The 26,115-nt window shown below is 38.3% G+C and overlaps 1 protein-coding gene and 1 long non-coding RNA gene across 2 annotated transcripts in view; one reads left to right on the forward strand and one right to left on the reverse strand.

Annotated features, from left to right (window-relative positions):
• Positions 1-5,512: 5,512 nt before the first annotated feature.
• The window catches only part of shc2 (SHC (Src homology 2 domain containing) transforming protein 2), a 41,715-nt gene continuing 21,112 nt past the window's right edge, over positions 5,513-26,115 (reverse strand). Inside the window, exons 8-13 of the mRNA XM_088349193.1 lie at positions 22,435-22,603; positions 19,348-19,432; positions 15,930-16,088; positions 12,318-12,631; positions 9,948-10,098; positions 5,513-8,775 (exon numbers count right to left, since the gene is read on the reverse strand). Of these exons, the coding sequence (XP_088205319.1) occupies positions 9,970-10,098; positions 12,318-12,631; positions 15,930-16,088; positions 19,348-19,432; positions 22,435-22,603 (856 nt within the window). The 3' untranslated portion in view covers positions 5,513-8,775; positions 9,948-9,969. The remainder of the gene's footprint in view (positions 8,776-9,947; positions 10,099-12,317; positions 12,632-15,929; positions 16,089-19,347; positions 19,433-22,434; positions 22,604-26,115) is intronic.
• LOC148355935 (uncharacterized) overlaps positions 9,946-26,115 on the forward strand; it is a 34,588-nt gene continuing 18,418 nt past the window's right edge. Inside the window, exons 1-2 of the long non-coding RNA XR_015852194.1 lie at positions 9,946-10,159; positions 22,723-22,962. This is a non-coding gene — a long non-coding RNA (uncharacterized LOC148355935). The remainder of the gene's footprint in view (positions 10,160-22,722; positions 22,963-26,115) is intronic.

Below are 26,115 nucleotides of genomic sequence, written 5' to 3' on the forward strand. Positions count from 1 at the left end.
TACTTTTCTTCACTGTATTTGTGAGCTGCAAAATACATGATTCACACTGGATTTCCTCTTTTAATGGTACTGGAAAACTTGGAAAACTGGCCTTAAAAGTGATTAGAGTGCTTGAATTTGGCCTTGAAAAGTGTGTAGGAACCCCGATTGTCCACTATAGGACCAATTGGTGGTCCGAATATTGCAATGTGAAATTGTGTGCCTTCACTTAAAAATGAGAGACATTTAGTATACATGAAAATTGTGTGTGATTTTCAAACCATTGTTTTTATATTTTCTGTGTTTTGAGTCAAAATAAATACGTGTATTAGAGATGTTGCCGTCAACTATGGCTCGTGTGTCTTTTGGCTGCAGCATGCGTGTTACAGTTTGGAATTTGAAGTTATTATTTATTCATTTTACTTTAAAAGTACTCTAATATTATCACAAGACAGCTGGGAATACTGCAGTGTCAAAACGAGCCAAAGAAAGCCACCAAGACAGTGATATACCGTAAATTCCGGACTATAAGCCGCTACTTTTTTCCCAAACGTTCAACCCTGCGGCTTATTCAGTGATGCGGCCAATTGATGTCATTTTTCTAACAGCGGCAAGCGGCGCTCGAGTACAAAAGGTAAGATTTAGACCGGTGGAATATATGCGCCGAGGAAGACTGCAACAACATACCCTCTTCATGCAAATTGCAAAAGGAAAGGCACATGACGCAGCTTTCAAGCTAAAAGCAATCGAGCAGTCCGATAAAGAAGGAAACAGAGCTACTGCACGTGAATTTTACTTTGCGAGCGTGTTGCTAGCGTGTTTTTGAACTAGGGAGCGTGGCACGACGTCTACATGACAAAGTCTCTTTCCCCTACTGGGGAAGACGACTTTGATGATGTCGTTATAAGGAGAAAGATGAGGACGGTTTACCGTGACTTTTACGTGTTGCTAGTAGCGTTTTGCTACCCTTCACAGGCACGGTTTGAGATGAAAGTTATAGTATTATTATTAAAGCTTTGAAAACTCTCTCGGTGTACCGTCTTTCTTTGTAAATATGTGTAGCCATGTATAATATGTATTTGCAACTGTATATTTTTGTAATGAATTGATTTTAGAGACTTGTTCTGATATGTTTTTCACGGGCGAATCAAAAAGAAGAGGCGAAAACAACGGGGTCTGACGGGAAGTGTAGTAAAGGTGAGACGCGTTTGTGGACGCAGCAAACAATAGTGGATATATATATTTCCCACCCTTACCTTTGGAAATATACATTTTTTTCCTTTGGATTATTTTCAATGGGACCCCGACTCTGCAGGTCTGCATCAAACCTTAAGTGCCGGTATCATTTACCGTTCATCTGGCCGGCTGTAATTTTTGGACTGTGTATTTTATATTCAGTCACAATCGCGTGACACAAAGTCGAGTTTGGGTTCATTTTGTGATTGTGTTACATGTTTTAATGTGGGCGCATGCGGCTTATATACAGGTGCGGCTTGTGTAAGTACAAAAGCGGTTATCCTCTTAAAATGTGGTGGGTGCGGACTTATAATCCTGTGCGCTCTATAGTCCGGAATTTACGGTATGTGGCAAGGTAAATATTTACACATATTTTTTGTATTTTCAACATGTGTACTTATATTTCCCCCAGAGAAACGTTTGAGCAAGAAATGTAGTCGTCTCTGGCATCATTTTGACCAGAGCTTGAATCTCCTTCCAACTCATTTGAGATGAGTCAACAAAGCCTTCTTTCATTTCCAACCAGTGTGTCCAATTTCCCTCCGGAGAGCATCTGACCAGCATTTGCCATGCACCACAATACATTCATAAAAGCTTAATGTGAGTGTGGCTTGCACGAGTTTTACATGGATATTATTTTTGTGCTAATAGTTAGGCAGAGCTCGAAATTAGAAACGATTCTCACTGAAGTTGATGGTAATTGACAACATAGAGCTGAATTTAAAGAAATAACCTTTTCATCAGATCCTGGTATTTCACCCAAGGGCGTAGATTTGCCTTGGACGGAGGGGTCGTTTCTCTACCAATATTGCGCAATCATTGATTAGCAAACACTGTTGTGGATTATTGGAGTCGAGCTTGACATAAGGAGAACGCATTAGTCTAAAACGGGAAATTCCAGGCTTGTTTCTCCCGAGTGTAAATGTCAGCAAATGTTATTATTAATCGCCTTGGACTGCCAAGTAATAACATTCTTCTTTGCCAAGTAATAACATTCTTCTTGGCGTGGAACATGCGGTCAAGCTGACCCCAACAAGTTCTTGGAAATTGTGTAACTGTGGAGAGGATGAAAACATTCTGTCTGGTAGCGTGCATTTTGAGATAAACACGTGCATAATCTCGAGGGGGATGTGCTAACCACGCCAAGACTTCTCCCTGCATCTTGTTTTACATATTTTGGGGCGAGGCAATAAGGTCTGCTCCGAAAACACCAATATTATGTGATCACATAAAAGTATTCTACGTCCCCACTAATATCGAGCAATCATTGTTTGGTCCTAAAGGATTTTATACATTTGACTACAAGTTACATGTATTAAGTTTAACGTAATAAAGATATTTCCTGACTGTGCCTTAATTCAATGTACAATAAAAGGGCAGGGCAAGCTGTGTGAAATGCGTAAGTGGCAGATGTTTTGTCCAGGACGAGACGCACTTCTGATAACAGGATGCGTGGGTGTGCTGACACAGGACGACCAGGCGTCGGGGCGCTGGTGTGTGAGATTGTTGAGCCCAGGCGGCTTCTTTGGCATGCTCTATGGAGAAGCCGACACGCCATCATGCGGGGAGAAGACAACCAATAAGAGAAAGCTAAAGTTAGCTGCAGATGACACATGGCCAATAGGGGAATAGTAGGATGTCTGCTTTGTTGAAATGTATAAATGATCCTGGGACCCTTATATCTGCTGTTAGGAATAATAAACCCACCCCCGTGTGGAATTGCCGGCTTCCTGGTCATTTCTCTCTCAAAACGAGCATTCATAGTTGTTGGATGAATGTTGGTCGTGTTTAGTTAATGGAGTCAGATAACTAATTCGAACAATTTGGTTAACGGTACATTTTTATAGTTAAAATTCCAACAGTCCCCATAAATTGTATGCTATATAAAAGTGCTACAGTTTGATATACATCTCTAAAAAAAGAACTTGTACTATTTACTCTATTGCTATTCCTGTATTTCGTCGGATTACATATTGCAAATAGAAAGAGAGGAAAAAAGACAATGAGAGACAAAGAGAAAGACTGTGAAACGGTTCAGAATTTCCGACTGTGTGTTTTGTGCTTGAACGCACCGCTAGTCCCGCGCAGAATGTTTTGGACATGGCGTCCAATTGTCACTACCAGAATAACTTTTATTTCATAATAAATTTTATTTTTGTTGATTCAAACATGATATGTACATAGTAATAATATCCAAATTGTGTTTTTGAACGTGGCTTTAAAGGTTTTAAACTTCCGACCTCGGGGTGTCCCCCCCTCCTGTTCATCATGGTGTCCCACTTCCGGGTGAGAATGATCGCTACCAACATTATTTGGTAAGTAAATAGATTGCCAATCATTTAATTGTAATATGACTTAATATATAATCGTTCTAAGGCATATACTTTGTTTTGTAAGTGTTTAAAATTACGGGACAGGTCATTTAGTTTTGTTGTATGTGACGTCACACTTAAAAAGCAACAAACTAAAAACTGAAATGGCGACCTACTTCGGGGTAAGAATTATTTGCTAAGTAAATAGATTACCAATCATTTAATTGTAATATGACTTAATATATAATCGTTCTAAGGCATATACTTTGTTTTGTAAGTGTTTAAAATTACGGGACAGGTCATTTAGTTTTGTTAAATGTGACGTCACACTTAAAAAACAACAAACAAAAAACTGAAATGGCGTCCTACTTCGGGGTAAGAATTGCCCCTACAAAAAACATATTTTATTTGACGAATGCGTCGATTGTAATATATATATTCTTACTTAGACCCAAACGGAGATGAAACGAATGTAGTTTTAGTCCTTTCTTGAACACGTGTTGGCTGTAATGCCGCTATTAGCCTGTAAGAGGCAGCATAGAGCATGGTTTGATTAATACACTGGTGGGCCACTAAATTGAGTTAGGGGCCGCATTTGGCCAAAAATAATTTTGTAGAGTGAATTTTCTTCCTTAATATTAGGATGAAACTGGTGAAGGTAAGAAAAGGGCTGTTTTAAATACAGCCCCCCAAAAAGATAATTCGCCAAGGGGCCCATCCTGTAGACATTTTTTTCATTTAATAATATATGTTATATTCCTTTTTATATTTTTTTATAGGATAGCTATCATCGAATTGGTTTTGAAACGTTCACAATTAAAGAAAATTATATATAAGGTCTTTGTAGTAATCGTATATATATTTTAGTTGTTTTTTTTTTAGAATAGTATATCTGTAGTCAGTTTTTTTTGGTAGTATATCTGTGGTATTACTGTAGTTTTGTAATATTTCTGTAGTATTTTTGTAGTATTATTGAAGTTTCAAAGTAATTTTAGTATTTTCTTAGTAGTGTATTTGTAGTTCTTTCTTAGGGGTATTTTTTTACTATATTTAGTTTTTTATTGGTATTACTGTAGTTGTATTTATGTCTGAATAATTCTGTAGTAGTATTTGCGCAGTATTCCTTTCATAAAATCTCTATTTTTGTGTTTTATTATTATTGTATTTTTGGAGCATTTCCATAGTAATATTTTGAAGTATTACTGTAGGTTTATTTGTGTAGATTTTTGGAGTATTTCCTTTGTAATATTTTTGTAGTATAGCTGTAGTAGTTTTGGCGTATTATTAGTATTGTTATAGTTGTAGTATTTGGATCATAATTATTTCTGTAGTAGTATTTTGTAATATTCCTGTCATAATATGTTTGTTTTTTTACTATACTATTTACATAGTTGTACTTCCATAGTTAATTTTGTAGTATTTCCTTAGTATTTATCCACCCATTATTGGAACCGCTTATCCTCAGTAGGGTCGCGGGATTTCCTTAGTAATTTTGTAACAATACTGTAGTTGTTTTTATGTTGTGGTATTTTCGTTGTGATATTTGTAGTCGTATTTTCGTATTATAATAATAAATAATAAGTTGGATTTTGTTGTATTTCTATAGTTTTTTTTTCTTTTCAGAAAGAAAGAAAAGTAATACATTAGGTTTTTAAAGCACTAAATTTGATCTTTAGTTTTGTAGAATTTTTGTTATATTTCTGTTCTAGTATTTCTGTTGTAGACACATAATTGACAATGGCACCCAAACATGTTTTTATTAGTAGGTCTTCTTTTATACATATATTGTTATTACATTTTTACTATTTTTCGTTTCACGGGCCAGATGAAATATCCTGGCGGGCCCCGTGTGGCCTGCAGGCCTTAGTTTGCCCACCCTTGTTCTAATACAACCCTAAAGTAAAGGTTACTAAACGTGTCAGTTGTTTTCCATGACTTTTATTGTGTAAATGAAGCCTAGACAAGAAATTCCTGAGAAACGAAGAAAAAAACAGATCCGACGTAAGGCTGTTATTGGCGATGCGTTCAGGGACACTAAAAGTCATACATAAAATGTAACGGCAACACAAATCTGCCATTCAAAGATGTGCCACATCATTTCCTGAGGGACAAAGGAAACTTAACCTGAAGATCATTTGAGCACATGCATCAAAAACAACATACAGGAAGTCATCATTCTTCTTCTATGGATCCTAAAAAGGAGCAGCTTCAATTCTTGTGCCCCTGCATGGTTATTGGTCGTTTTCGTGTGACGTCACGTGCTAACCAGGAAGTCGGATGTTGAAATGAAAGAGGAATGTGTAAGGCCTTTTTTGTGACTTAAGAGTTTATTTCTAAGTACTTATTCAAATTGATCCAATATGTCACAGACCAGGAACGGAGATGGAACTCAATTGCATTCGATGGCCGGGACGGAGGAGCAAAAACGTAAACAGGTTCAGAAAAGAGGTCGGCAACGGGAATCAGACAGAAAACAGGGCAGGATAGAGTCAGGAGTCACAAAAGCTTGCCTGGCGTGTAGCGTAGGTTCGCAGAGGATCCAGCGATTGTTGTCAGGAAGGCGGGAGTTTAAAAAAGAGGAAGCAGCCAATCAGGGTCCGAGGCTGTTGGCGCCAACGGAGCAGACTCAGGTGCCCCGCATCAGTAGTTATGACACAATATATACCAGCTCAGTAGCCTAGATGGTAAGGCGCCCGCTTTGAGACTGGGAGGTTCGGGTTCGCGCCCCGGCCGAGTCATTCCTAAGACTTAAAAAGTGGTCGGCGGCGCCCTCTGTTGGCTGCGGCTGCATCGGCTCGCTACAACGGGTCAGGTGCATTCGACATTTCGTTCTGTGTACATTGTTACACAGAATGACAATACAAGGAAATTATTATTATTATTATTATTATATGGCGGCGCGCACAGACGCAGTGACTCTTGGTTCTCCCATATCCCATACATCGGCATTAAACCACTACACCCGGCAGGATCTTGTGGACGTCGGTGGCTGACATTGACCAAGGAATTGTCGAAACCACCAAGTGCTCCGTGGATTGTTATCGGGTCCGGTAAGCAACGGAGGCGGCGTCGGGGGAGGAAGTGATAGCGCCCTTTACATGACCACTAGGGGTAAGATCGGCCCGTGGGTATTAAAAAATGGCCCAGCGTGAGCCCGACAAAATGAGTTGATTTGAGGGACATTTCAGAGCAGACCTGTTTGCCTCGCCCCAGAAATATAAACAAAATGCAGAGGAATCTTGGCAGGAGAGGGAGAAGCTGTTTATTGATGTTCATCAGTGTCCAAAACAGAGTTCTCATTCGTCTAAGAGACAATCAGCTTTCTTATACCCTCCGGAGGAGACACATCCCATCAGCCATATCACGTGTTGTTTTTCCTCAAAGATGGTGCGTCCTTTTTCGATTTTTCAACATTACGTGGTTTCCCCGAAGTTACACAATTTCCAAGAAAATCGTTGTAGCCGGCCTGACTTGACCGCTCGTTCCAAGCCAAGCAGAATGTTTTTACTTGGCAAGCCCAAGGCGAGTGTTATTATTAATGCGTGCTGACATTTAAACTCGGGGTAAACAAGCCTGGAATTTCCTGTCTTCAAATAAATGTGTCCTCATTTTGTCAAGCTCTGACTCCATTAAACCACAACAGACAGACCCTGAAAAAAAGCCAATTTGCATATTTTATTTGTGAGGACGTTGGAGGAAGAAAGTGTGACTTTGGCTGATTAGCTTGTGGGCACTGTCAGACAAATGAAAGCAACCACAGAACACGTGACCGGTGTGTGGCACATTAAAACAGCTTTAGGGTAATATTGCGGTTGCCAAAGAGCGTGTCGGTAAGAATGGCTACTGTAAACAAACCACAGTGAGCAGTGCACAGAGCCAGTTTCCAAGTGCCTGATTGGAGTTTCCACTCTCGCCCTACCTGGCGATCCACCAGTCTAGTGGCCTCGCTGGTTAGGATCTTTTGAAACCATTATTGAATGCGAAGGCAGGCATTGCTAATCCATAGCCTGTGAAGTGAAGCCCAGGAGATCTGCGGACTGTATTGCTTATCTTTCCAGATACTTTGCCGCTCTACAGAGGATTGTCTCCCGGCTAGCTGAGCTCACGGCGGACCATTAACTGCAGGACAACGCAATGATATAGTCTGTCAATAAATTGTAAAAATTGTAAGTGTAAACAAGGTCTTGTCCAGTATTTTGCAATTACTCTCCCACACTCAAAGGTGTCATTTACAATTGTTATCCAAACCTAAGGTAATCATCATCAGCATTAGACTTCCACCAGAGTAACTGTTAGATTGCGAACAGGACTAACCAATTTGACTGTCCTGTCCGCACACAATTAAACAAGGATTCGTCATCCCGACAGTACTGACATGTTCATTGAGACAGATTAAATTTAGACTAAGAATTTTGCACACAATACCTTTTGCAGGTAGACCATGATGTGGTACTACTTGTTCGATGTGTTCAGAGAAATGACAAACTGTTTTAACAAGTTTGGGTCAGTGTAAAGTAGGCTTAAACGTATTTGCTCAAGGTGTGTATTTCTAATCAGTTTGATGTTCCTTTTGGTGTCTCCTCGTCTTCCTGTCTTTGTTTTAAGGTGTTGTTACTTTTCCAAGGGGGTGGTCTTTTGCCTTTTGTCTCAACATACCAGTACTTTTCCATGTCTTCTTATTTCAATAAAACACAAAGGCAGACTGGGGAAAAGCCAGACGGAGTGTGACCAGAGAGACGAGAGCGAGTAAATCATCCGTTCCTACCGCGCTTCTTCTCCAGCTGCAGTTGGTAAAAAACAAAACAAGTCTTTGCCTGAATTTCCTTTCAGAGTTAGCTAATTTTCATAGCTCTCCTGCACATCAGTCAGATCTGAAAAACATACTAAAGCGATTGGGAAGAACTGTAATAAAGTGGCTAGTGAGTTCACACCAAAGCACGACCGTACCGTGGCCGTCCATCATTGCAGCTATGGTGCTTTTGGAAACCTTTCAGACTGAGTCTCATTCCCCCATCTTGGTCACGTGACGGAATCTCATGTTGGGGTACGTCTTTGCAGAGCTGCGGCGGTGACGAGATGCCAGAAATGGAAATCCTGGAACGTCCGTTTTTTATCCTCCCGTTTAGCTTAAAAGCTGCATGCTGATAAAAGCAGAGAAGTCTTGATGATATGAAAATCCATTATCTCCTTAGTTTGTCACATGAGTGTCCACTTGAGATGAATTCCCCCGCTCCTCCGATTGGGTTCACTAGAACAGAAGAAAAAAAAGGAAATTACTTTTTAACCTGTACCTGTGTTGGGGTGGCAAACGACCCATTTTGGATTTTAAATGCATACCCAAAAAGTATATTTGTTTCTAAATACCCTGATGCTGAAGTTTTGAGTTTTCCCTTACCCTCATGTAGGTTTTAGATCAGAGGATAGTGTCATAAGAGTCTGAAGTCTGTACAGCCTTAACATTTCTTGTGATGAGAGGCAAGATAGCTGATGAGAGGAAAGATAGCTGGGATGGGCTCCAGCACCCCCGCGACCCTACTGAGGATAAACGGTGTAGATAATGGATGGATAGCTGGATGATTAGAGGCCATACATATTAACATGACTTGACCTGACTATCAAAGCTTTTTGACTTTGTAAGAAATAAAATAACAAAATAAAGTAAAAAAAAAAAAGCGGGAACAATACCGGACAGGAAATACCAACAGGAACGGAACAGGACCGAGTCAAAACCCACAAAGTTTGTTGACGGGCTGACAAAGGAAAAATGAGAGCAATGAGCTAAAATAGACAGAAAGCCCATCTGTCAATGAGCCGCAGCTGGTGCCACATTGGCGGGGCCAATTGGGCGCCATGGCAACCATGACGGGTCTGCATCAAATAGAAATTATTAATAAGGCCAAAGAAAAAAACAGAACAAGGTCAGGACCCAAACGTGTGATGTTTCTCACACGAGCCTTTTATTTTACGGGAAATGGGGAGTCATGCATGTTAGGCAGCAGTCTGGCGTGGAGTGATAGGAAGCCAGAGGCCGATGAGATCGATACCAATCCCCCGAGTAGATATCGGACTTATGAGGTCGCTATCGGACAGGACAGGACAGACAGGAATCATAATCAAACAGGATATCGAAATTAAACAGGACAAACTAGACGGAACGAATACTGGAGACTGATATTAAACAGAACAATAATGAACGGGAACAATAACAGACAGGAAATGCCAACAGGAAACAGGACCGAGTCAAAACCCACGTCTTGCGGGGCAGAGGTTCGTCGACGGACTGACAAACGAAGAGTGGCCATGGCAACCGTGACAATACATTCTTATAATATCGGAGGGAAACGGAATTGAATGTTAACAGCTGTCCGGTTGTTTTCAGTGAGTACTTCACTGCTTTCTCTTTTTTTTTTCAGTCGTTACCGTTCGGATGCGGGCAGACGGTTCATTGTCTCCTCCTGACCACCTGCTTGAGATGGAGCTCGCTCTCCGCCGCCACGATAGGCAACTCGTTCTTCAGGTGGTACGCAATGAGGTGGCTGATGCTCTCGAATAACATATCTTTGGTTCGCACCTGAAGGAGAAGCAGAAAACAAAAAACAAGATCTTTGGCAGGTCATTGTCACACATCCAAAGTGAGTAGAAAGAACAAAAACATGATTTTTCCGGTTTTCCAATCTAGGCCTTCAACAATATTTATCAACGGCAATGAATTCTATTATTGATTATTGTCGCCGGAGACGTTATTCCAACAGAGTGAGGCATCTCTACGTGGATATACCGTAAAAAAGAGCGCACCCGATTATAAGCCGCACCCACCACATTTTAAGAGAAAAAACGATTTTGTACTTACACAAGCCGCACCTGTATATAAGCCGCATGTGCCCACATTAAAAAATGTAACACAAACACAAAATTAACCCAAACCCGACTTCAAGTACCGCGATTGAAACTAAATGTCCTTCATTAAAGTACACAGTCCAAAAATCACAAAATGAACGGAAAATGATACCGGTACTTAAGGTTTGATGCAGACCTGCAGAGTCCGGGTCCCGTTGAAAGTAATCCAAGGAAAAAAGTGTATATTTCCAAAGGTAATGTTGGGAAAAATATATATCCACTATTGTCCGCCGCGTCCACAAACAGGTCTTTACCGGTCCTACCTTTTGTACTCGAGCGCCGCTGGCGGCCGTTAGAAAAATTACATAAATTGGCCGCATCACTGAATAAGCCGCAGGGTTGAAAGTTTGGGGAAAAAAGTAGCGGCTTATTGTCCGGAATTTACGGTAATCTCTGCTACTACACACGGAGCTAACAGGGGCTAAACCAGCCAGGACACGGCAGGCCAGCCATTGCTAAAAAGGGCTGACCGGAACTGATTGGCGGGAAAAACAGGAGGCGGGGCGACCAAAAGCATGCAGTAAGCAGCTAAGATAATCGGGAGCAAACAACAAACACAAACCCAGCTGGGGAAAAAAAACAATCGGCACACAGCAGGCTTGCCGTCTGTTAACGGGGCTAACATGGACAAAACTGGAAGCCTCAGCCCTTACGCTAACGCTGAGTTCTTGACAATATATTAATTGCAAGACATGCAGCGAAAAACACTAAGGAAAAGTCAAGTCAAGTCATGTTTATTTGTACAGTCCTTGATCACAAAAGTCACAATCAAATACCTATAAGGAGAGGATGGCAGAAAAATAACACACACTGTCTACTGTCTACTATCAAAGTAGGGAGAAAGAACAAAACGGATCATTTTCCTAGCATTCCAAACGTAGCATTTAATTATAGCCCCTACTTACTAAGGATCGACCGATATGAGTTTTTGAGTGCCGATACCGATTATTAGTATTAAGAGGAGGTCAATAACCGATTTTTGGAGCCGATATTCATTCACAGTAAAGGCTTTAAAATTACCGTAAGATTTTTTTAATAAAGCAAAAAGAAACAAAGGATATTTTTTAAGAATTCAAATAAAACGGTAATAAGCGCTCTGAAACCTTTAACACAACAAACATATTTTTTCATAAAAATGTCAATACAACCAACATGACTTAAATTAACTTAAAACAAAAAGTGAATCGAAATTTAATCAGGGCCCGCCAATTGAATATGAATGTTATGGTAAGAGCTAATCACTCAGCCTTCCACTTTAGGCGTGCTTTTTCTACTTTCGCTCAATCACAAACACACACGCTTGATCGACGAACTAATGTTATGATAAGAGCTAATATATCAGTCTCCGCCTGAACGTGTTTCCCTAAAACAAGGTTTTTACGCTATCTCTCAATCACACACACGCTTGATTGACGAACTAATGTTATGATAAGAGCTAATATATCAGTCCCCGCCTGAACGTGTTTCCCCAAAACAAGGTTTTTACGCTATCTTTTAATCACACACACGCTTGATTGACAAACTAATGTTATGATAAGAGCTAATATATCAGTCTCCGCCTAAACGTGCTTCCCTAAAACAAGGTAACTCCACTTTTTACGCTATCTCTTAATCACACACACGCTTTTCTACCACAGACGCGATATACTCAAAAACCTCAATTTGATCAGCGGTCTTGGTTCACAAGCAAGTTGGGACTTAGCAGTTAGCAGAGCTGCCGTTGTTTACTGGTCTGGCCCTGGTTGCTTATCCTATCAGAAGGCGCAGGGTGAAAAGAGCCCTGGAGGAAGCGAGGGAGAGAGGCTTGGCTGCACCTGAGCCTAAATAATCAGCCCAATACCGATTTTCATCAAATTCCCAATTAACGGTTCCGGTTCTGGTCCTGCTACTTACCACTCCCTCAGGGTCCACCAGCAGCAGATGTTTTGGCAGTCCGCAGTGCATGCCCGTCAGCACGTACTGGCCCTGGTTGGTAGTACTTTCCCGCACCAGGAAGTCTCCGTCCCGTACCAGCAGTTTTTCGGCATCCCGTCTGCTCATGCGACTGTGGTACCAGGTTTCCCGTCTGAGCTGTTCCTCGTTGGGGGCCACGGGGGCCCGGCGGCGCGGAGGACTCGGCCACTGGTCCTCCAAAAGCTGCGACCCCCTGGGTTCTGTCGCGGTGCCGCCCCCGGCTTCGTGTAGTTTTAGAGCGTCTTCAAAGGGCCCTGCAGGCCAACAGGAATGAGCACTTACTTCCCACTATGCATGTTTGCGGTCATTTACCCCTTGAGCTCGGCAGATGAAAAATCTCATCACCGAGGTTGACTCCCGAGGACGAGAAATCTCGTGAACTACCGTATTTTCCGGACTATAAGTCACAGTTTTTTTTCATAGTTTGGCCTGCGACTTATACTCCGGTGAGACTTATATGGAAAATTATAAACACATTATTATATCATTGCGTTTTAATATTTTGTTACTAAACTGCAAGAAGATAATATTACTGTAGTATTATTTATTTTAGTATTTTTGTGTTATTACAGTAGTTTTATGATTATAATTTTTTTGTAATATTACTGTAGTATTATTTATTTTAGTATTTTTGTATTATTACAGTAGTTTTATGATTATAGTATTTTTGTAATATTACTGTAGTATTATTTATTTTAGTATTTTTGTGTTATTACAGTAGTTTTATGATTATAATATTTTTGTAATATTACTGTAGTATTATTTATTCTAGTATTTTTGTATTATTACAGTAGTTTTATGATTATAGTATTTTTGTAATATTACTGTAGTATTATTTACTTTAGTATTTTTGTATTATTACAGTAGTTTTATGATTATAATATTTTTGTAATATTACTGTAGTAATATTTATTTTAGTATTCTTGTGTTATTACAGTAGTTTTATGATTATAGTATTTTTGTAGTATTACTGTAGTATTATTTATTTTAGTATTTTTGTATTATTACAGTAGTTTTATGATTATAGTATTTCTGTAATATTACTGTAGTATTATTTATTTTAGTATTTTTGTATTATTACAGTAGTTTTATGATTATAGTATTTTTGTAATATTACTGTAGTATTATTTATTTTAGTATTTTTGTGTTATTACAGTAGTTTTATGATTATAATTTTTTTGTAATATTACTGTAGTATTATTTATTTTAGTATTTATGTATTATTACAGTAGTTTTATGATTATAGTATTTTTGTAATATTACTGTAGTATTATTTATTTTAGTATTTTTGTATTATTACAGTAGTTTTATGATTATAGTATTTTTGTAATATTACTGTAGTATTATTTATTTTAGTATTTTTGTGTTATTACAGTAGTTTTATGATTATAGTATTTTTGTAATATTACTGTAGTATTATTTATTTTAGTATTTTTGTGTTATTACAGTAGTTTTATGATTATAATATTTTTGTAATATTACTGTAGTATTATTTATTTTAGTATTTATGTATTATTACAGTAGTTTTATGATTATAGTATTTTTGTAATATTACTGTAGTATTATTTATTTTAGTATTTTTGTATTATTACAGTAGTTTTATGATTATAGTATTTTTGTAATATTACTGCAGTATTATTTATTTTAGTATTTTTGTATTATTACAGTAGTTTTATGATTATAGTATTTTTGTAATATTACTGTAGTATTATTTATTTTAGTGTTTTTGTATTATTACAGTAGTTTTATGATTATAGTATTTTTGTAATATTACTGTAGTATTATTTATTTGAGTGTTTTTGTGTTATTACAGTAGTTTTATGATTATAGTATTTTTGTAATATTACTGTAGTATTATTTATTTGAGTATTTTTGTGTTATTACAGTAGTTTTATGATTATAGTATTTTTGTAATATTACTGTAGTATTATTTATTTGAGTATTTTTGTGTTATTACAGTAGTTTTATGATTATAATATTTTTGTAATATTACTGTAGTATTATTTATTTTAGTATTTTTGTATTATTACAGTAGTTTTATGATTATAGTATTTTTGTAATATTACTGTAGTATTATTTATTTTAGTATTTTTGTGTTATTACAGTAGTTTTATGATTATAATATTTTTGTAATATTACTGTAGTATTATTTATTTGAGTGTTTTTGTGTTATTACAGTAGTTTTATGATTATAGTATTTTTGTAATATTACTGTAGTATTATTTATTTGAGTGTTTTTGTGTTATTACAGTAGTTTTATGATTATAGTATTTTTGTAATATTACTGTAGTATTATTTATTTGAGTATTTTTGTGTTATTACAGTAGTTTTATGATTATAGTATTTTTGTAATATTACTGTAGTATTATTTATTTGAGTATTTTTGTGTTATTACAGTAGTTTTATGATTATAATATTTTTGTAATATTACTGTAGTATTATTTATTTTAGTATTTTTGTATTATTACAGTAGTTTTATGATTATAGTATTTTTGTAATATTACTGTAGTATTATTTATTTTAGTATTTTTGTGTTATTACAGTAGTTTTATGATTATAATATTTTTGTAATATTACTGTAGTATTATTTATTTGAGTGTTTTTGTGTTATTACAGTAGTTTTATGATTATAGTATTTTTGTAATATTACTGTAGTATTATTTATTTGAGTGTTTTTGTGTTATTACAGTAGTTTTATGATTATAGTATTTTTGTAATATTACTGTAGTATTATTTATTTGAGTATTTTTGTGTTATTACAGTAGTTTTATGATTATAGTATTTTTGTAATATTACTGTAGTATTATTTATTTGAGTATTTTTGTGTTATTACAGTAGTTTTATGATTATAATATTTTTGTAATATTACTGTAGTATTATTTATTTTAGTATTTTTGTATTATTACAGTAGTTTTATGATTATAGTATTTTTGTAATATTACTGTAGTATTATTTATTTTAGTATTTTTGTGTTATTACAGTAGTTTTATGATTATAATATTTTTGTAATATTACTGTAGTATTATTTATTTGAGTGTTTTTGTGTTATTACAGTAGTTTTATGATTATAGTATTTTTGTAATATTTCTGTAGTATTATTTATTTTAGTATTTTTGTATTATTACAGTAGTTTTATGATTATAGTATTTTTGTAATATTACTGTAGTATTATTTATTTTAGTATTTTTGTATTATTACAGTAGTTTTATGATTATAGTATTTTTGTAGTATTACTGCAGTATTATTTATTTTAGTAGTTTTTGTATTACCTCCGTGGTACTTCAACAACGATTTTGCTTGATGCTTTTGTAAATCGCATGATCACAATTGTACTCGAATGTACCGGGAATGAAATAACTTGGACGTGGATATTCGCAGTATGTTTCCTTAAGCTTGTGATATCTGTTACTAACATAACATGCAGTTACAGTTGGTGCAGTGAGCACAGACGGTCTCGCTCTTAAATTCTGAGAATGCTGCATTTTTATCAGATGCGCTCTGTAGTCTGGAATTTCCGGTTGTGAATGCGGTGTGAGACATGTCAGGACTCACTCATATCAAAAAGGTCTTTTTTGGGACTGTCGGGCCCCCGGGCCTCTCTCTGTCCATCAGAACCCGAAGCCGAGTTGTCCAAACTTAGCGTGTTGACGTACTGGTGCTCCTCGTAGTCTTTAATGGCAGGTGGCTGGCTATCGGCGCTTAGGTAACCGTCTAAAAAAATAGATAAGAACGTGGTTAGTTTTGATAGAAAAAAATCTCAAATTAGGATATGAATCCACAGGGTGCGTGCAGGTGTTTGAAATCCTTGAAAACGCTTGAATTTTAATGATTTTTTCAGAGGATTGAAAAGTGCCTAAAATTGTTGCTAGGTTTCTCAACAATTTTGCTTAAAAATGACCCAGACACTGCTCTCTGGTGGCTTTGCTTTGCTATTGGGTTTCTTATACCCTTGTGATTAACGGCAGCTGGCATTAGTTTGTATGGCATTGTCTTATGAAGCATCGTTGCCCCTTACTGGTGCCTCAAAGATTGAAAAGTGCTTAAATTTTGGGTGAAGTGCTTGTAAATGCTTGAAATTGTTGCTAAGTTTCTCAACAATTTTGCTTAAAAATGACACAGACACTGCTCTCTAGTGGCTTTGCTTTGCTATTGGGTTTCTTATACCCTTGTGATTAACGGCAGCTGGCATTAGTTTGTACGGCATTGTCCTATGAAGCATCATTGCCCCCTACTAGTGGCGCCCAAGAGGGAATATGCATCCTAAACTGGGCACTATGAAATGTGTATTAGTGCAAGGAATACACACAGGGGTTGTAAGAAATCCTTGAAAATGTTTGAATTTGAATGTTTTGATTCGAAGATTGAAAAGTGCTTACATTTTGGGTGAAGTGCTTGTAAATGCTTGAAATTGTTGCTATGTTTCTCAACAATTTTGCTTAAAAATGACAGACACTGCTCTCTGGTGGCTTTGCTTTGCTATTGGATTTATTCTGCCCTTGTGATTAACGGCAGCTGGCATTAGTTTGTACGGCATTGTCTTATGAAGCATCGTTGCCCCTTACTGGTGCCTCGAAGATTGAAAAGTGCTTAAATTTTGGGTGAAGTGCTTGTAAATGCTTGAAATTGTTGCTAAGTTTCTCAACAATTTTGCTTAAAAATGACACAGACACTGCTCTCTGGTGGCTTTGCTTTGCTATTGGATTTCTTATACCCTTGTGATTAACGGCAGCTGGCATTAGTTTGTATGGCATTGTCCTATGAAGCATCATTGCCCCCTACTAGTGGCGCCCAAGAGGGAAGATGCATCCTAAACTGGGCAATATGAAATGTGTATTAGTGCAAGGGTCTGCACACAGGGTCTTTAAGAAATCCTTGAAAATCCTTGAATTTGAATGTTTTGTCTCGAAGATTGAAAGGTGCTTTAATTTTGGGTGAAGTGCTTGTAAATGCTTGAAATTGTTGCTATGTTTCTCAACCATTTTGCTTAAAAATGACACAGACACTGCTCTCTGGTGGCTTTGCTTTGCTATTGGGTTTCTTATACCCTTGTGATTAACGGCAGCTGGCATTAGTTTGTATGGCATTGTCCTATGAAGCATCATTGCCCCCTACTAGTGGCGCCCAAGAGGGAAGATTCATCCTAAACTGGGCACTATGAAATGTGTATTAGTGCAAGGAATACACACAGGGTCTGTAAGAAATCCTTGAAAATGCTTGAATTTGAATGTTTTGATTCGAAGATTGAAAAGTGCTTACATTTTGGGTGAAGTGCTTGTAAATGCTTGAAATTGTTGCTAGGTTTCTCAACAATTTTGCTTAAAAATGACACAGACACTGCTCTCTGGTGGCTTTGCTTTGCTATTGGATTTATTCTGCCCTTTTGATTAACGGCAGCTGGCATTAGTTTGTATGGCATTGTCCTATGAAGCATCATTGCCCCCTACTGGTGGCGCCCAAGAGGAAAGATGCACGCTAATCCTAAACTGGGCACTATGAAATGTGTATTAGTGCAAGGAATACACACTGGGTCTGTAAGAAATATTTGAAAATGCTTGAATTTGAAAGTTTTGATTCGAAGATTGAAAAGTGCTTAAATTTTGGGTGAAGTGCTTATAAATGCTTGAAATTGTTGCTATGTTTCTCAACAATTTTGCCTAAAAATGACACAGACGATGCTCTCTAGTGGCTTTGCTTTGCTGTTGGATTTCTTCTACCCTTGTGAGTAACGGCAGCTGGCATTAGTTTGTGCGGAATTGTACTGTGAAGCTTCATCGCTCCCTACCGGTTGCGCCCAAGTATTACAGTACCGGTAGTTTTATGATGAAAGTATTTTTGTAGTACTACTGTAGTATTTGTTTTTTAGTATTTTTGTACTATCGTTGTTGTATTTTGTAGTATTTCCATATTAGAATGTTTGTCGTATATTTGAGGTATTTCTCTAGTATTTTTGTAGTACAGTGTTACTGTGGTTTTATTTGTTGGATACTTTGGAAGTCATTTTTATGTATCTCATAGTAGTATTTTGTAGTATTTCTGTAGTACTTTTTGTTGTATCTCAAAAGTTGTTGCATAGCTGTAGTGTTTTCGTAGTATTTTTGTATTGTTACAGTAGTTTTATGAATATAGTATTTTTGTATTATTACTGTAATATATTTTTTAGTAGTTTTTTACTATTGATGTTGTATTCTGTAGTATTTCCATGTAAGAATGTTTGTTGTATATCTGTAGTATTTTTTATAGTTTTTTTTGTAGTACAGGGTTACTGTAGTTTTATTTTTGTAGTATTTTTCTGATATTTCCACAGGAGAATTTTTGTAGTATGACCATAGGTGTGATTTGCAGTATTTCTGTTGTAATCCTTTTGTCGTAGTATTTTTGTAGTAGTATTTATTTAGTAGTTATTAGTGTTATGGTATTATGTACGGTATTTATATTTTTTAGTATTTCAGTAGAAGTACAATTGATGCATTTCCAAAAGCAGTATTTTTGTCATATTTCTTTAGTATTTTTTAATATTATTGTAATTATCTTTTGGCAGTGTTTTTGGAGTAAATAATTCCGTAGTACTATTTTGTAATATAGTATTACTGTCGTCGTATTTTTGAGTAACTCTATACTTTTTTTGATTTTCAGAATAAAAAACGAAATAAAATAAGAGGTTCTTGTTTTTAAGCACTCTATTTGAGATTTAGTTTTGTAGTAATTGTGTAGTATTTTTGTTGTATTTCTGTAGTATGAGTATTTTGAGTGAAACACACAAAGTGACAATGGCACCAAAAAAGTGAACAACTCTCGGAGGCCCCCTAGTGGTCGTGGGTCTCTAAGCAGGCTCTCAATGGAGAAATTAGACAATGGGCTTTAAAAGTCCTTGAAAAAGTGCTTGAATTTTCCCATGAAAACGAACGAATGTCCTATCTGGTGAATGTACTGGATTGAATAATATTCCCCGTGTGGCCGCAAGGTGTCGCACCTGAGCCGTTACTCGCATCGGCCTCCCAATGAAGTTCGTAGCCTAGTTGACTTGCGTGGTGCTCCCTTTTGGCTGGCGAGCCCATCTACTCACAAATACACACAAATACACACAAATACACATTATTCGGTTCAATTTTAACAAAATAACCTTCACTCCAAAAATGTCATATATTTAATGTTTTCAACATATCATCTGAATTTCTGAAAGATGGACTTTCAACTTGAAGGTCAAAATACACAGGTTCCCCTTACGTTGAACATAGAACGAAGTTGAGTAAAGTCGTTAGAGTTTTTCGAGAACCGGCTTCTTCGGCTCGGCTCACTAATGAGAAACGGCTCTTCGGGTTGTTTTTGCTTCTTTCATCCCTACACGACCAAATATGATGTAAAATTGTGCACAAAATGACTTAAAGGAAGGGGGAGGAATAGAACAAAAAAGAAAAAAAATACCAAAATGAAAAAGTAGTAAAAAGCTGAGAAAAAAATAAACAAAAGGAAGAGAAAAAGAAGGAGGAATTCAGAAAAAAGGCCAGAAAAAAAGAAAAGAAAGAAACAAAGGAAAAAAGTAAATAGAGATCAAAAAGAAAAAAGTAACAGCTAGGAAAAAATAAACACAATGAGATTTTTTTTAAAGGAATTCAAAAAATGAAGAAAAAGTTTGTGTTGCAGACCCCTGGAAAATTACAGGGAACATTGGTCCTGAAGTGATGAAAAATAAGCTAGTATAAGGTGATTTGTCAGGGCCAGAACAGAGACAGGACCCACTTGCGTTGCGTTTCTCACAAGTTTTATTAGAAGAAAGAGAAAGGGTTGCGCCCACGATCCGGTGATGGCTGGACACGGGAAGCAGGTCGCTCTGATACTCGGATTGTGCTCCGAACGCGGAAGTGGATCTGGAAGTGGAAGTGTATGGCAGTGTCGGGAACGGAAAAACGGTTCGGTAGCCGGGACGGGAGAGCTAAAACGTGGCCGGGGTCGGAAAGGAGTCGAAAGCCAGGAGAGGAGAGTAGACGTGGTCGGCGACAAAAAAAGAGGTCGAAAGCCGGGACTGAAGAGTAGACGTGGTCGGGATCAAAAACAAGTCAAAGCCGGAGGACAGACGGGAGCAAAAAACAGGTGGGAGTCAGGGTCGAAAAAGGCTTGCCTGTAGTTGACTGAGGTTTGCAGACGGACTGACAACAGGTGGCGGTGGCGGGGACAGAAAAATGGTTCAGTAGCCGGGATAGGAGAGGAAAAACGTGGTCAGGGTCGGAAGCGAGTTGTAAGCCAGGAAAGGAGCGTAGACGTGGTCGGGGACAAAAAGAGGTCGAAAGCCGGGACGGAAGAGTAGACGTGGTCAGGATCAAAAGCAGGTCGAAGCCGGGGGACAGACGGGAGCAAAAAACGGGACAGGTGGGAGTCAGGGTCGAAAAAGGCTTGCCTGGAGTTAACTGAGGTTTGCAGACGGACTGACAACAGGTGACAGACAGGACAAGTCCTGATCGGGAGCAAATCAGAACCCGCGGCAGTTGGCGCATAAGGAGCGGGCTCAACGGAGTCACATCAGTCATCATGAAATACTTTTCATATATTTACTAACCATATCATCAAATTTACAAAAACATATTAGTTCCCACTGTAATTAGGACGCGTTATGCTTTTCCTCATCTGTAAACCGGAATCGAACATTGAAAAATGGTTCATTTAAGAGTGGTACTTACTCTTCTTTATGAGTGTTTCCCCCCCGGAAGTATTGTACATCAAAGTGACTAAAATAATAGCCCGAATATGTTTTCCATAGAACTCAGAGTAACAGGGGGAACCGTTCACACTGGGACACATTTTAGAGATTTCACTATTTGTCACTATTTGAACCCAGTCCTGTCAGTCCCCTGTTGTCAGTCCGTCTATGAACCTCAGTGTATATTCGGCAAGTCTTTTTCGACCCTAAGTCCCACCTGTCCCGTTTTTGCTCCCGTCTGTCTCCGGCTACGACCCGTTTTGATCCCGACCACGTCTGCTCTCCCGTCCCGACTTACGACCTGTATTTTTCTCCGACCACGTCTACTCTCCCGTTCTGGCTTATGACTCGCTTCCAACCACGTTTTTGCTCTCCTGTCCCGACTACCGACCTGTTTTTCCGTCCCTGACACCACCATCGCTGGCTACACAAGATCCACTTCCGTGTTCAGATCACAATCCAAGTACAAGAACGTTTATGCTTCCCGCATCCAGTGAGCATCGGATCGTGGCTGCAGCCCTCCCTCTTTCCTTCAATAAAACTTGTGGTAAACGCTACGCAATTGGGTCCTGTTTCCGTTCTGAATTTTTTAGATTTTTCTCATTTATATTTACAACAGTCAATCAAACGGGACTGGGGACATGTTTTAGTGTACTTGTACTTCAATCAGGGTCATGAATAATTTATCTTGCATACATATCAGTGTGTTTGATGGTAGAGAGGAGTTGAGCATACAAGGACATATTTTTAAAAGAGAGGTAAAAGGCCGTTTTTACGCAAAATAGACCATTTGATGTCACTGGGACTGCTATGCCAAGGGAAAACAGGATCGACCCTCCTACAAAAATCCAACTTTTCAAAACAAGCCATGAATCTTTAATAATCCTCGAACAACTCTCCTCCTCCCCACCGCGCGTAATGTAGTTTGCAGGCACTCTATTTGAAACCCAAGCCTCGGCGAGTGGGACGGGTTAGCAGGTTTCGGGTCAGCGGATCAAGTGAGTTCTGTTTGTCCCGGGGCGTTTCAGGTGGGGCGACATCAAAGGCCGGAAAAGAGAGGAAGGGGAGGCAACTGGAGGGAATGGTGTCATACTGAGAGGGATTTCTTTAGCTTGGGTTCAGTGTAGCAGGTGACGGTGTTTTCGAAGGGTTTTGTCAGTTCTGCTGAGGGAAGTTTTTTTTAAAAATTGAATTTCTGATACAGTATGTTGCAAACAGAGATTCTCAGGTCAAGTTTTATATATATATATATATATATATATATATATATATATATATATATATATATATATATATATAAAATCGGGTAGTTTGCCCAACCCTTACCTTGGAGCGCCCGTGGCTCTCTCCAACTATTGAACTAACCTGTTGAGTCGTTCTGCTTTGCGGCTGCGTGAGAATCCCACCCTGTGGCCGCAGCCTGCAGTCTACCACTCCGCCAACAGGGGGCTCCTTGCCCGGGATGCTGTTGTAGTAGTCGTGTTCGGAGAATTCGTCCTCGGCCCCCCAGGACGGCTCCTCAGTCCGCAGGCACCTGAGGGGAAGAAGGGCCAATGAACCATCTAGAGACACTCTACTACTGCAGGGGGTTTATGATTTGGGGTGTACAGCGGTACATCTAATGACAAATGTCTCTACTTACAAATGTTTCAGGTTACAAAGTCCAAAATTCACCGCTCTCAGAGTTCTACCTGGCTACCTGGTGCATATGCCTCGATTCCGGCTCTTCGTGTCCCCTTCCTGCTCTCTAAAAGGTCTGCTTTATCGTACTGCTACGATGAGCTATCGTTCACAATGGACCCCACGAAAGACATGCAGAAGAGTGGAGAAGGAGAAAAGAAGAGGAAGAGACTTTTTCTGGCCATCAAAAATAAAGCAAGAAGTCATAGAAAGGTATGAAAACACACACCGCCGTGCAGGAAGAGTTCAGAGACGACAGGGAGGGTGCAGCCATCGTTCCATCCGCCCAAATTAACGATATTTTAGCAAAATTCCTTGAAATCTCAGAATTTTGGAAAGCACTGACAAGTCGGGCTATCGTTCATCATGTTAACATCTGCCTCGCCCATTTCCCACCGATTGTCAAAAGTTGATAAAAGCAGACGTCATTGAATCAGTTTTTCAAGAAACCCCAGGCAAAGACACTGTTGAGGACCTGTTAAAACACAGGTGCCAAACAGGCGGCCCGCGGGCCAGATCAGGCCCGCTAAGGGATTGAATCCGGCCCGCGAGACAACACTTAGAGAAGTGCAAGAGAAAAACAAGCTTCAGGTTGAAATATGTCAATTTGATGTTGCCAAAGCCAGGTGCCTCGAACAAAGACACTGTACTTGTATTTGTTTCTCTCTCTCTCTCTCTCTCTCCCTCTCTCTCTCATTGTATCTTTTCCACCCCTTTCATCCCACTCTCTGTGTCTCTATTTTTCTCTTCCTTTGTTGCTCTTTGTCTCTCTCTCTGTGGCTTTTTAACTGCTTTTACTCTAACTTCCTTTTTTCCTTTTCTCTTCCTCTCTTCCTACCCTTCGCGCTTTCTTTTCTCTCCTCTCTCCTTCTGTCTTTCTATTTCTCTTTGAATTTCTTTCTTCCTCTCCCTTTCTTTCCCCCTCTCTCACAACTTCTCTTTTTATCTCACGCTCTCTCCTTTTTTTCTTTCTTTGTCCCGCCCTCTCTCCTTTACCCCCCTCTTTCTCTTATTTCTTTATCTCTCTTTTTCTTTCTCTTCAATCTACTAGTCCGGCCCCTGATAGAATGTTTGTTCTATCGTGTGGCCCCCCAGTTAAAATGAGTTTGACATCTCTGTGTTAAAAGGTTCTTTCTATCTATCTATCTATCTATCTATCTATCTATCTATCTATCTATCTATCTATCTATCTATCTATCTATCTATCTATCTATCTATCTATCTATCTATGAGATCTCATTCAAAATGGAACTTTCTAAATAAGAGAAAATGATATAAATTATGTAGGCATCGGATTTGATGAGGATGTCTTCCCCACATCCTAATGCGATTTATTTTGAAGGAAGGGCCGCAGACAGTGAGTAGGCTTATAGTTTGTATTTGTGGGATTTCTCATCAATAATCACATTGAAGTTTTTATAACATTTATTTGTCATTTTACATCTCAATCTGAGTATTTAACCAAACTGCTAGACCTGTAAGATGTCTATTTCCCAAACCAGAGCCTATTGTATTTGTCCTTTTGCCACTTCGCTTTCTACTCTGGATGGAGTAGTACCCATCGTTGGAGGAGATCTTCAGTTTCTAGGCAATTTCTCAAGGGAATAGCCTTCATTTCTTAGAACAAAGACAAGATGTCCAGTTTCACATAAAATACTCATTATTTTACTGTATCTTATTTGATTCTACCCCATTTATTGTTTGTAATGTCTTTTATTGTTTTTATTTATTTTTCGTTTGTTTTTTAATTATTGTTTTTCTCTAATTACTGTCAAGGATTGTTATAAAGGGCCTCATGTGATGCTCCAGATACACTAGGTCAGGGGTTTCAAACACTTTTTAGCTGGGGGACCGCATGTTGGGGAAAAAAAATATCATGGGGGCTGGATTATTAGGGGTAAGAGAAAGAGAGAGAGAAAGAGACAGGGGGAGAGAATGAGTGAAAAAACGAGAGAGCTCAATAGAGAGAGGAAAGAGAACGGAATAAAGAGAGGAAAAATTCAGAAAGGTAGAGAAAGAAACAAAGATAGAAAGAGTCAGAGAAATAACAAAAGAATAAGACAATAAAGTGACAGAGAGAACGAGTGAGTATCAGAATTATAGATAAAGAAAGAGAGTGAAAAAAATAAAGAGTAGTTAAAAAAAGAACAAAAGAGAGAAAGACAAAAAGGACAGAAAGAGAGAGACAGGGGAGAGAATGAGTGAAAAAAACGAGAGAGCACAATAGAGCGAGAAAGGGAGAAAAAAGGAGAACTGAATGAAGAGAGGAAAAAATCTGAAAGGTAGAGAAAGAAACAAAGATAGACAGAGCCAGGAAAATAACAAAATAATAAGAGAAGAGAATAAGACAGAAACGAGTGAGTATCAGAATGAAAGATAAAGAGTGAGAGTGAAAATAATAGAGAGTAGTTAAAAAAAAGAAGAAAGAATAAAAGAAAGAGAGAGAGAAATAGAAAAAAAGGAGAGGAAGAAGAGAGGGTGAGAAACAAACAGAACAAAATAGAGAGAGAAAGAGTAAAAAGAGAGGGTGATTTACCAGTGGTGCCTGGCCTGTGTGACATCAAGTGGACATATTTAGAACTGCAGGACTTTTTTTCTCTTGTTCTTCTCTCAGTGTTGTTTACAAAACCCTTGGCCGGCCTGAACCGGATCCCGAGGGCCTAGCTAGAGCAGGGGTCGGAAACCTATGGCTGGCGAGCCAGATATGGCTCTTTTCATGAGTACATGAAATTGTGTGAATTTTCTCTGTAATGTTCCATTTCCGACGAGCTGTAAAATGGGATTAGCACATGCCGAAGCAGCACGATTAATAGCATAATCTCTTCAATCCAGTCACACCAACAGACCCCTTTTTGGCTCTACTTCGCTAAAGAATAATTTTTTTGGAAGCTCATTTAACAATTTAAATTCACTGTTGAGACACTTAATGATAAAAACCCACACAACAAACTGCAATCACCCTTAAACACTAGCCAAGCACAAAGAACAATTTGATTGGGTGAGCGGTGGGAGTGGGCGGAGCTTTGCAACAAAGCATGCTCCTATCTCTTTCTCTCTCGCATGGGAAATACTTCCGAAAACTTTCCGTTTGCATTTTTTGGTGACGTTTTTACAAAAGACTTTGCTTGCACCTTGTTTTGAAACCATTATTTGCGGGGAAAAACTGAGGGTCAAAAGGAGTCTCTATGATTTTAACTAACTGTGGGAGGGAGACAAATGGTATATTTGTTCATATGGGATTGTTATTATTTGTGTTAGTACCTTTCAGCAGTCAAAAACTCCCATAATCTCCGGCCCTTTTTTCTATCACTGATTCTCTGTGTTAATAAATTGTGTGTGCTGTTTTAGTCGGCATCGTTCATTAAA

The sequence above is a fragment of the Urocampus carinirostris genome, chromosome 12 (assembly GCF_059441175.1).
Source record: "Urocampus carinirostris isolate Australia breed hairy pipefish chromosome 12, RoL_Ucar_1.0, whole genome shotgun sequence".
In the NCBI taxonomy this organism is placed as follows: domain Eukaryota; kingdom Metazoa; phylum Chordata; class Actinopteri; order Syngnathiformes; family Syngnathidae; genus Urocampus; species Urocampus carinirostris.